Source organism: Xenopus laevis, chromosome 5S, assembly GCF_017654675.1.
Source record: "Xenopus laevis strain J_2021 chromosome 5S, Xenopus_laevis_v10.1, whole genome shotgun sequence".
Taxonomy (NCBI): Eukaryota; Metazoa; Chordata; class Amphibia; order Anura; family Pipidae; genus Xenopus; species Xenopus laevis.
Genome location: NC_054380.1, coordinates 41,920,892 through 41,932,132, shown reverse-complemented (window position 1 = coordinate 41,932,132; position 11,241 = coordinate 41,920,892). Strand labels below are relative to the sequence as shown.

The window sequence follows — 11,241 nt, the reverse complement described above, 5'->3', positions numbered from 1 at the left end:
GAAACACTACTGCAAAACCGGGCTTTCAAGGTACAGTGCGGCAATGCCACGGCAGTGGCCTACATCAACTGGCATGGAGGCACATGAAGCCAGTGCACACTCACAGAGGCCCAACTGATCATCCATTGGGCAGAACACAAGTCAGTACAACTGTCAGCAATACACACTCCAGGCCTATTATAGAGTATGGCAGACATACAGGACCTAGTGTCAAGAAAATAGGGTCCAATTTCAAAAATGCTACATTCCAGAAATTCTTTCCTTTTTACAAAGTGGGATGGTTTAGGTCTTAAACTAAGTTCATTGAAGGTTCAAGTATCGGCATTATCTCTACTGTTGGCCCTGGAGGATTCGGTGAGGACTTTTCTACAGGGGGTGACACATATAGCCCCCCAAGTCAAACACCGCTGCCCACGTGGGGTATCCGAACTAGGTGCTCTTTCGTGTGATCCTCATCTCCTAAAAACACATTCTATTATTCTTTTATTCGTATTCACTCTCCATACTGTTGTTGGGGCTGCTTTGTTGTCTCCTGTGTCCCCCGGAGATGCCAGAGAAAATAGCATTTATATACCTTCCGGTAAATCCGTTTCTCTATAGTTGACAGGGGGGAAACAGGACTTCCCACCCTCTGTGAATAAGTTGATTGTTGAAATAGTGTTACTGTTTTATCTTCTCTCTGTGTACGGTTTTTTGGTACCAACTGAGTTGAAGAGGGAAGTACTAGGGGTAAAGCTGGAACATTCAGGCACGCCGCCCTTTTTTTCATATTCAATCAAGTGTTCTGCCTCCAGGAGGATGGAGCTTAACCCACTGGTCTCCTGTATCCCCGTCGACTACAGATATACGGATTTACTGGTAGGTATATAAATCCTACTTTTTACTTTCTTAAATGAAAAAGAAACCTATCTCCAATACACTTTAATTAAAAAATGTGTACCGTTTTTATAAGAAACCTGACTGTACGCAGTGAAATTCTCCCTTCATTTACTGCTGTGGATAGGAATTGTCAGATGGTCCCTAACTGCTTAGCAGGGAAACAAGCATACTTATGAATAGCAGGTGGAGCCCCTACGTACCTTCCAGCCGTGCAGAACTCAAGCAGCTTTGTTTGTTTCCCTGTAGAGCTGTCGGCGACTGTGTAGAGATTTGTATTGTCATTTATTTTTGCCTTTACATCCCCTTTACCGTTACCAACTTCAACTGCAGGGACAAAGATCATGGAGCCAGATTTAAATAGATAAACTGGGATTCTATTTGGAGGATTATTTTGCTGCAGACACTGGTTCTACAGAGTTGGAGAAAGTTTGTATTCAACAATACAAAAAACTATAAAACCTACATTAGATTACATGACAACACAGGACCCAGTGCAGTCTGCCTATTCTGGTTATTAATCAGTCCTGCTGTATCAGCTTCTGGCAGATATTATTTGACTTGTGCTGTTTTGATCATTTATGATGATCCCTAAGCGGCCAAAACCACACTGGGCATGAGCACAGTCTTGGTCTTGCAAAGGTCCAGTAAGTTCATGTTTAGTATACAAAATACAGCATTTCTAGCCTTATTCTATTTGAGACTTTAGTTGCCCTTCAAATACCTTTCCTCATGGTTCGACACACCTGCCTATGAAGTGTGTCCAACCAGTATTGAGCAGTTACATGCATTCAAATTAGCAAAATTACAAGGGTACCCATATTTTTGCATATCCAGTTTTTTTACATTTGATTTAATTATATACAACGGAATACTGCTTCACTAAAAATCTTTGTTCAGAAAACATACCAGTACTCGGATGTTCCTGGGAAATTAAACACATACCACTTTTTTTTATTTTTTTTGAAAGTGGAGTAAATTATGCAGGCTGAGAGGGGTTCCCAAACTTTTTCATATGACTGTGTAGATCCAATCTATTTCTTACTTAATAATGCATGTTATGTGCTTTTAGATGTATTTCATATAGGTTATGTATACAGGTTACATGTTTTAATACTAGGACCCTAAAAATAGGAGAAATAGCAGAACTACCTTGATTTTAAATCTGTGATTAATGTGATATTAATCATGTGATAGAGGTCACCAAAGTCCTCTACTGTGAAATTCCACCACTCTCCATTCATTTCTATGGTATTTTAAAATGTGTACTTATCAAAGGATGAACTTTCACCCATAGAAATGAATGGAGAGAATTTCACTGTAGAGGACTGTGGTGACCTCTAACTTTACTCTTTTATAAATATACCCCATAATGCATTCCCCTCTCAATCCTTAACATGTACCTACCTCACTTAGACATACAAGTTAAAAAGATGGCCCTATGGTAGATAGTAAGGACACTGCAGTGCATCTTGTGCAGCAAGACCTTGGGCAGAAATGCTTTCTGCATCAGGCCCAGACTGGGATTCAAAATAAGCCCTGGTGAAGCACAAAGGTCTGTCTTAATGATTGGCAGCAAAAAATCAGGGTAACAGCACCCACCACAATATTTTTTTTCTAGGCTAGTCATATGTACCTGAATCACAGGACTGGCCAACTTACATCAGGAGCAAACCCAACTTTAGATTCACTACTAGAGACAAAGTCTGTGTGCACATTAACCAAACAGGGAGTAGACACCAGAGTGACTGTGAAAGACAATAGTGTTTAAAAGGTCTGTTTGCCCTATCTATAGTAACAAGTGAAATCAACTAGACTTGCTGTATTTTAATTTTTTTCACTAGTCACCTGATTGTACAAGTCATTCTGAATTGAGAGATCTTTCTGGAGTTAAATAACCTGGAATCAGTCAGGGAGGCAGTCTTCAGACGTGTGCCCTTTTTCCTTTGGGGTAGGATTACAATGACGTTTTGGCCGCAATCCGACAAATCGTATGCAACGGAAATAAGGTACGAGTTAGGAATGTCGGATCAAGTCGCAGCATTGATCCGACGCGACACAACGGTCAGATGCAGATGCATCATCTGCATCAGACAGTCACATCGGATCAATGCTACAACTTCATCCGACATTCCTAACTCGTACCTTATTTCCGTTGCAGCACATCAGATCGTGCCCAATGCATCCGTGTAGTCCTACCCTTAGATGTAGGTACATGGAGTCCTGAGCAGAGGAGCTGTATCTTCTGTGCTGAGCTATTCATTTGTAGAACTGTTAAGCTTCTCCCACCTACACGTCCAACAATCCTCACTGCATACACGTTATTCTTCTTCTGCTTTGGTATTGGAGCAAGATTCCATGGTATTTAACTCCAGAAAGATCTTTGTACAAGTCATTCTGAATTGAGAAACCCAGTTGGTTGACTCTTCAAGAGGAAAAACGTTCAGCTGATTTGACATATTACTGTAGATATATCTGGATGAATGAGAACCTTCAGACATATTGTCTCTATTGTGTCAACTTAAATAAAGACAAATCCCAAACAGAAACATTATAAATTTATTCTGTCTCACTGAATTCTGCGAATCGGGAATGTTTGGCACAAAGCAAGTAAAACACAAAAGACAGGTTTAATATAGTCTTTTGAGCATATAATACAGTTCTGAGTGGTTTCAGATGTAATACAATCTACAAGCAATTAAAGTATCGGCCAAATCAAATCAACTTGTAGTTAAAGTTATTGTTGCTCAAGTTTCAGGCATCCCAAGGTTAGTTAATAAAAAAATTCTAACAGAATAATGAGCTGAAAGCTCACATAAATCACATTAGATAATAAAACTTACTGGTTCATATTCATAAGTTCAAGTGCAGAAATAAAACAGTCATTATTATTATAATGAATTTACTAAATCTATTTACAATTGGGGCTCCTTACAGTACCCGCATTCTCTTGATCTGATTTAGTCCAGAACATATGGAAGCAGATCTAAAATTCCTGTTGACCATCCTTCTACTAATGTAAAAGGTAACATTCTTGATAAAACCACATTGTTAAAAAAAAAATAAAAACAAAAAAAACACTTAAAAGTCCATGTAAAACCATTGTCCTCCATGAAACAAAGCCCCACAAATATACTGATTTCAATGAAACACCATAGATAAATGTAGGGGTCTTCTGCCACTGTTGCATCATATCCTGTACAAAAATTTTCTATATTACATAAAAACCCTTAAAAAAAATCCAGCAGTTACGTTGTTTTTCTAAAGCCTTTTAGGATAGGATAGATGTTTTCAAAAGCTTCATAGATCTCTGCTCGAACTTTAGCACCTGAAACAAAATGACAGTAAGCAATTATTACATTTTAAGACAGGACCCAACAAACTAATTAGGATATTCTTTGGCACACAGGCATTTTGACAGCTCTAGTACCCCCTTAGGGAGAACCAAATATTACAATGCCCATGCTCTGCATATGACCGTTTCTTCTCTGACCAGAGTAATATTCCTGAACCTTTCGCTGCATTTTTTACATTGTATTCTTGTTTCTATGCTCTGTGTATTGTGTTTTTTTTTTTTTTAAACAAGATACAAGCTATAAAAAACAAACCCATATAACAGAAGAGTGGCAGACTAAATTACTACCAAGTTAACTTGGCTTGACCCAAATAAAACCACAATTTGGTTGTTGGTCTGTATTGTGAATAACGCCTTATAAAAAGATCAGTATATTCAGTTTTTATTTCCATTATAGAAAGGAAAAACATTTTTTTTATGCACTTTTAATTAGTGTACCCCAGTCAGAGCTAGACGGGGTCAAAACTGAACTTAAACTGCTTACCTGTCAGTACAACCTTTCCAGAAACAAAAATAAGCAGGACAATTCTTGGTTTGATCATTCTGTAGATAAGACCTGGAAACAGTTCAGGCTCATAACTAAGTAAAAAAAAAAACAAAAAACCAAATACATTAGTCTGTTTCACTTTCTGTCAGTCACAACTCTTGGTACACCTAAAATACACACACACAATCATACACAATCAGGGAAATGTGTTAAAGTAACTATTTCTTCAAGTACTGAAAGGATATAAGCACGGGAGTCTGTTTTACTTTGAGATACAATATTTACTGAGTTAATAACAAGGGTTAAGCATTGCAGCGTTAATGTTACACTACTGGGGCATGTGCAAGGTCTTTTTGTCAGTCACATACACAACCTAAAGCAATAAGTGATCGGTGCAGGACTGTATAAGGGGCAGACTAATTGGAATTGACCATTTACAGGCAGAACCATGGCAAAATATACATCTGGTTAGTATTTTAAACCTCTTTATTTCACAAATAACATTCATAGAGAAAAAAAAAAATTTTTGGGAACATCAGGACAAAATTTTGATGCAAAATCAGGGAAAACAGTTAATATCTTGTAAATGCACCCATTACATTTTTTTATTTTTGGTGGGACCACAAATAAAAATTTAAAATGCAGATAACTTCAAATCATGGTAGTTAAAATTGAGGTTTCACTGTACACAGACTGCTAAACTACACTCCCTCCAATAAGTATGTTTTTGTGAGGATGTAAGCAATATTTATATTGTGCCAACACAATAACAGCATCAAATGATTACCTGCTAAACTGCTGATGTGTAAGGACCAGTCCCTCTAATCTGATAGGGAATTTCACATCGCAGCTTCCCACCATATTTTGTATTTTAAAATCTAAAAACTTGGCTGGAAATCCGAGTTTCTGTACAACTCTGGCATATTTTCTTGCTGCTAAACGTGATTGTTCTTCACTAGAAGAAAAAAAAAAAAAAAGTTGAGTACAGATTAAATTTATCATTACAGATTTAATGTCTAAATTATATTAAACCTGCTGATTTTTACAATATCATCTTAAAGTGTCATGTTATTTGACGATTTCTTTTTAAAGAAGTGCCACAGCTTCTCTCCCCCTCTTACCACGCATCTTTCAGAAAAAAAACAGGTAAGATTGTTCGTTCCAACACACAAGTCTGGAGCTGAATTGTCAGATATACAGATAGAAACAATACAATTCTACCTGTATTGGACGACTCAGCACTAACAATGGCCGATGTTCAGGTGCACAATCAAAATTTTCTGGCCAGCCCGATTGAAATTCAAGTCTTCTGCCGATATCGTTCGTCTCGTACCATACACGCCCGCAATATCGTCCGTAAAATAGTTTTGTACAATATTATCGGTTTGTCTATGGCCACCTTTAATGCTTTAAAATGCTGGGGGGGGGGGGGGGGGGGATATAAGCTTTGTATATACAAGCCAAACTATTTGCCTTTGTTGCTTAAATCTCTTTCTTCAAGCAGAGTTTAAATGGGTAGCTCAATATTAGTGATCTTCTACGCCTCATATGAACCAGGGGGATAGGTTCAAATGTATTATGATAGCGGTTTCAATTTCATGGTTCTGAGCAGTTTAGTTCAATTAATAAAGTTATCATTTTAATGAAAATAGGCAGATTGCATCTTTACCACCACAATTCTATATGTTGAGCCCAAGTTTATCATCTCCTCAATGCTCAAGCAGTCACACAATATATATATTTTTTTTTTTTGTTAAAGATTAGAGTAGCAATGTCAAAAAGAGCAGAAATAAATATTAAGGCATTTGAGCCCAAGTTTATCATCTCCTCAATGCTCAAGCAGTCACACAATATATATATTTTTTTTTTGTTAAAGATTAGAGTAGCAATGTCAAAAAGAGCAGAAATAAATATTAAGGCATTTTATTGGATAATATTAGGGGGAACAGAATAACAAGACTCTCACCTTCCAAAATATTATCTTTATTTGAACTGTATTACTATTTGCAACAAAGATGCTGATATTGCTGGTAGGTCTAAACAACATTGAGACAAAAAAATCTGCCTCAGTTGCCACTAACTTAAGCAATGTAAATTTATATTAGGGGGAACAGAATAACAAGACTCTCACCTTCCAAAATATTATCTTTATTTGAACTGTATTACTATTTGCAACAAAGATGCTGATATTGCTGGTAGGTCTAAACAACATTGAGACAAAAAAATCTGCCTCAGTTGCCACTAACTTAAGCAATGTAAATTTATATGACCGATCTGTCATGTAATAAAAAACAAAAACACAACAGAGTACATTGCCCGTCAGCCAATAAACATGCCCACCTGTTCCATTTATTGCTAAACACAAAGACAGTGGGGTACTGCTCAGTAAAACCAATAGGCATGCACAAACAACAACAAAAAACGTACCTTTTAGCTCCAGTGCATACCATTTTTCCCGAACTAAATATAAGTGCTGTTGTACGTGGCTCTCGTATCCTCATTATAACAGCAGCAAAACGCTGATTTAAAAGAAAAAAGTAAATTAACAAAATTGTCCAGTATGTATGGATATTCTAAAATTCCATAGAACAACATGTTATGTTACGTTATGAAATTCACAACAATAAGGGTTTTTTGTGGTTTCTCATTTTTCTTTTTTAAATGGTACAAAACAAATGCAAACTTAACTCTTAACTGGGGCCGGTGCATTCCTTCCATAGGCTAGACTACAAATGTAAACCATATTCCAGACTACTGAAGGATCAAACCCCCAAGAGAAGCGCAAGGGAAACAGGCTTAAAGGAACAGCGATACCAAAAAGTAGTGTTTTTTTAAACAAATTATAATATAATGTTCTGTTTCCCTGCACTGGTAAAACTGGTGTGTTTGATACAGAAACACAACTATAGTTTATATAAAGGAGCTGCTGCATAGCCACGGGGGCAGCCACACAAGCACAGAATACACAATGAATAAGTTCTGAAGACTCCCATTGTATACAGAGCTTATCTGTTAAGTAACATGTGCCTTTTCTCCTTTTTCAGCTTTGAATGGCTGCCCCCATGGCTACACAGCAGCTTGTATATATAAACTATCAAAGTCTTTCTGAAGCAAACACACCAGTCTACCTACTGCAACATGACAGTATATTATATTTCCATTACTTTAAAACGCTTTAAATGTTTGTGTTACTAACACAAAGTACTAAGCTGGGAGAGGCATAGGGATAAGAAAAAAAAACATTGTGGTGTTTTGTTGTTAATACTTTAAATTCATACTTCATAATGAATATTTTTAATCTGCACATGTTCTGTGCCACCACTCTGGTTTCCTCACATAACCAAACTGCTTTTATTGTGTACAATGCTAATAGACATGATCTGGGTGGGTCTACAACATTTGTTTTTCTTATGCTATTAGTTCAGTCCTAGGTAAATGTAAATAAACTTACCACAATGTAATCTTCCATTACATTCATTAACAAAGGTAATGTATAAGGGAAGTGCTTAGGTTATGAAAATACACTTCATCATGTGAACATAGCTTTATTCAACACATCCTTAATATCAAAAAAAAAAAAAAAAAAAAAAAAAAGACTGCAGTGATCATTAATGGAAAGTCTCTTTAATACAAACACAAGTGTTGGTTATTAAATATGTCCCCTGCATATTTTGATTTTCTCTCTTGTTCCCTACAAACCTTCAGTATCTGCTGGCACTGCTCGCTTGGTGCTGTGGCTACAACCTTCCCAACAGGCTACAAAAAAAGCCTGGAGACACCATTGATTACCTAGGCCAGCAACTCCAAGGCCAGCATAAACATATACTATGCTCAGTTTGGTCATTTGAATAGAAAGCTACAGTTTCTGACCAGTAGCTATGGTAGGGCAAGGAGGTTTTTTTTTCTAAAATTAACTTCCTAAAGAAAAAAATACTTACGACAACGCACCAATATATTCTCCTGAATTACTTTATAGATAGAGGGTTTCAGAGTGAAAGTGATTTTTAGGCAAGCAAGGATTAAAAAAAAAACAAACATGCATTCTTCTTACCTTTGGGTTATACTCTGCATTTCGCGCTCTAAGTGCAATTGTTTTTAGGTCCAGTTTGCAGCCAAGATTTACAGTGGACACTATGTTCCTAGAAAAAATAGAAAATGTAATCATTTTAGTATTTACACCCATTTATTGTACAGCACAGAGAAATGGCACATAAAAAATTATATACATACACACACGAAAAACATGCCTTTCCGTACATATGCAGTACCCGCTGAATTTATGTTACAGAAAAGCATGTTTCTCAATTCTTTACTCCTTAGTACATGCTGGACAGACTAACTGGATTTGCTAGGATAAACTAGAATGCTACTGCACAAGCTAAATGTTTCAGTCATGTGTGGAAATTGCATAAACCATGCTCATGTGTACCTCCCCTCCAAGAATTTGTATCACTTTAAAATTTGACAGCGTCCAGTATGAAGAATGTGGTGTAAAGCTCTGAAATGAGGGAACTATAGTGTTGGCTCTAGGATAGAGACTTACTGTAGCTGAGGAACAATTCCCGAGCTTTCTGATGCAGGGGTGGCAGGAGTAATGGGTGTCATTGGAGTCATTGGGGAGGGGTATAATGGTGTATTTCCTGGAAGAGGTGCTGTAGTAAGAGTTTGTGGGTGAAACAGTTGAGGGGTTTGGCCTGACCCCAGATTCACTTGTTGTGATGTTGACTGCTGTGTCTGCTGCTGTTGTCTTTGCTGTTCTTCCAATACTGATAAACTGTTAATTGTTTGCACAGGCTGGGGGGTCAGACCAGTTCCATAAGGCATCGGACTGAAAATGTTAATCGCCGGTGTTAGAGAACCCTATAGAAAGGCAATACAAAACAAGTTTTATTAAAAAAAAAATGATATATAAATGTACACACACACACAGAAGTTTGTGAACCCTTTACAATTGTCTATATTCTTATATGAATGTGACCAAAAACAACCTGATTTTCAAACAGGTCCTAAAAGAAATCCTAGTTAAAAAAAAAAAAAATGATTTAGCAACATTTTTAAGTGAAGTGAATTAGTAGTCACTTACTTTTGTTTAGTATTTGGTGTGACCACCTTGTGCAGCAATAATTGCAACTAAACGTTTGTGGTAACTGTTGATCAGTCTTGCACATTGACTAGGAGAAATTTTTGCCCATTCCTCCATACAGAACAACTTCAGCTCTTGGATGTTGGTGAGGTTTCCTCACGCTTGCTTTAGATAGACTTGTGTTTAGGATAATTTTTTTTTTGCTGCATGACCCATTGTCTCAAGATCCAGTTCACGGACAGATGTATTGACATTTTCCTTTAGAATTCTCTAGTAAAGTTCAGAATTCACTGTGAATTGCTGCTGTAGCAATCACTTTTATCATTCCCCCTGAACCAGGCTTAGTACAGGGGAATACATAATTCAGTTAAAAAAATCTGATGTCATAGCCCTTGACAAGGAGCAGGAAAGACCAACCCCTCCAATTTTAGGACTTATACTTCCACTTACAGGAAGACAACAGAAGATGAAAGCCACAGAGGTGGCCCTTTGTATGCTATGCAAAACAAACCAAGGGAAGCATTCTAATTGAAGTCAGTCAGCAGCATACTGAGCTGTGGATGGGGCCTTCTGAGCTACTTGTAAAATCCTATCAAGCGAAGACTGCATTTTCCGGTTGATGCTTTCCTCTACTGTGAGGTCTGCATTGCTTGCTTGGAGGCTAAGATTTTGGCAGCCAGTATGGAGGGGGGGGGGGTCATGCAAAAATCCACTTGTATTGTGACATCACTAAATAAGTGGATCTTTACAGCTTTAGAAACCAGTAGCAGCAAAACTTTAAACGTATCCTGACATACTATTTCTTTCTATGCTTTACATGTATACATTTTCTCTTTAACGTCCTCTTTTAACGTTTTCAATTTTCACTTCTGCAATATTTTTATCAATGGTCTAAATACAGCCACATTGGTCTATACTATTTATGGAACTTTAGAAAATGAACTGCCTCAAAAGCCCTTCCAGAAAAGCGAAGCATTATCAAATAAAAATATTATGCTTTGTAGAATAGATGCAGGGGGTGGTTCAAGGAAAAAAGTGTCTCTTTTAAAGTTCTATTCACACAGTAAACGCATAAATGGAGTTCACACCCACCTGTGGTGATGCCAGCCCCTGGAAAGGGGGTATGCTGTTGTTTTGATCCATGTTGTGTCAATTGGAAATCCCACAAAGAATAAAATAAAGTGTGCTATTCTTACAAATTAAAATAAACCATTCCAGCTGCAGACAAAAGTCCTATAAAAAAAGTAGCAACAAAATATTAAAGATGCAATATAACAATAAATGCAAGAATTAGCCCCAGTTAATGAACAGGTGCACAAATGTAGTTTCCAGTGGCAACTTTGATTTTCCATCTTGTAGTAGAGTGTTGAAAACTAAGTGCTGATCAGTTGCTAGTGGCATCCAAATATGTGCATATTAACAAGTGTTCCTAATGAGCAC

The 11,241-nt window shown here is 37.1% G+C and overlaps 1 protein-coding gene across 1 annotated transcript; it reads right to left on the bottom strand.

The window, feature by feature from the left end:
* Nucleotides 1–3,902: 3,902 nt before the first annotated feature.
* tbp.S (TATA-box binding protein S homeolog) lies at nt 3,903–11,034 on the bottom strand (the record flags this gene model as incomplete). The annotated part of the gene is given in 7 exon segments (NM_001095569.1): nt 3,903–4,204; nt 4,716–4,810; nt 5,506–5,673; nt 7,146–7,237; nt 8,770–8,857; nt 9,262–9,578; nt 10,894–11,034. Coding segments are annotated over 7 exon segments (891 nt in total). The 3' UTR covers nt 3,903–4,124.
* Nucleotides 11,035–11,241: the final 207 nt, after the last annotated feature.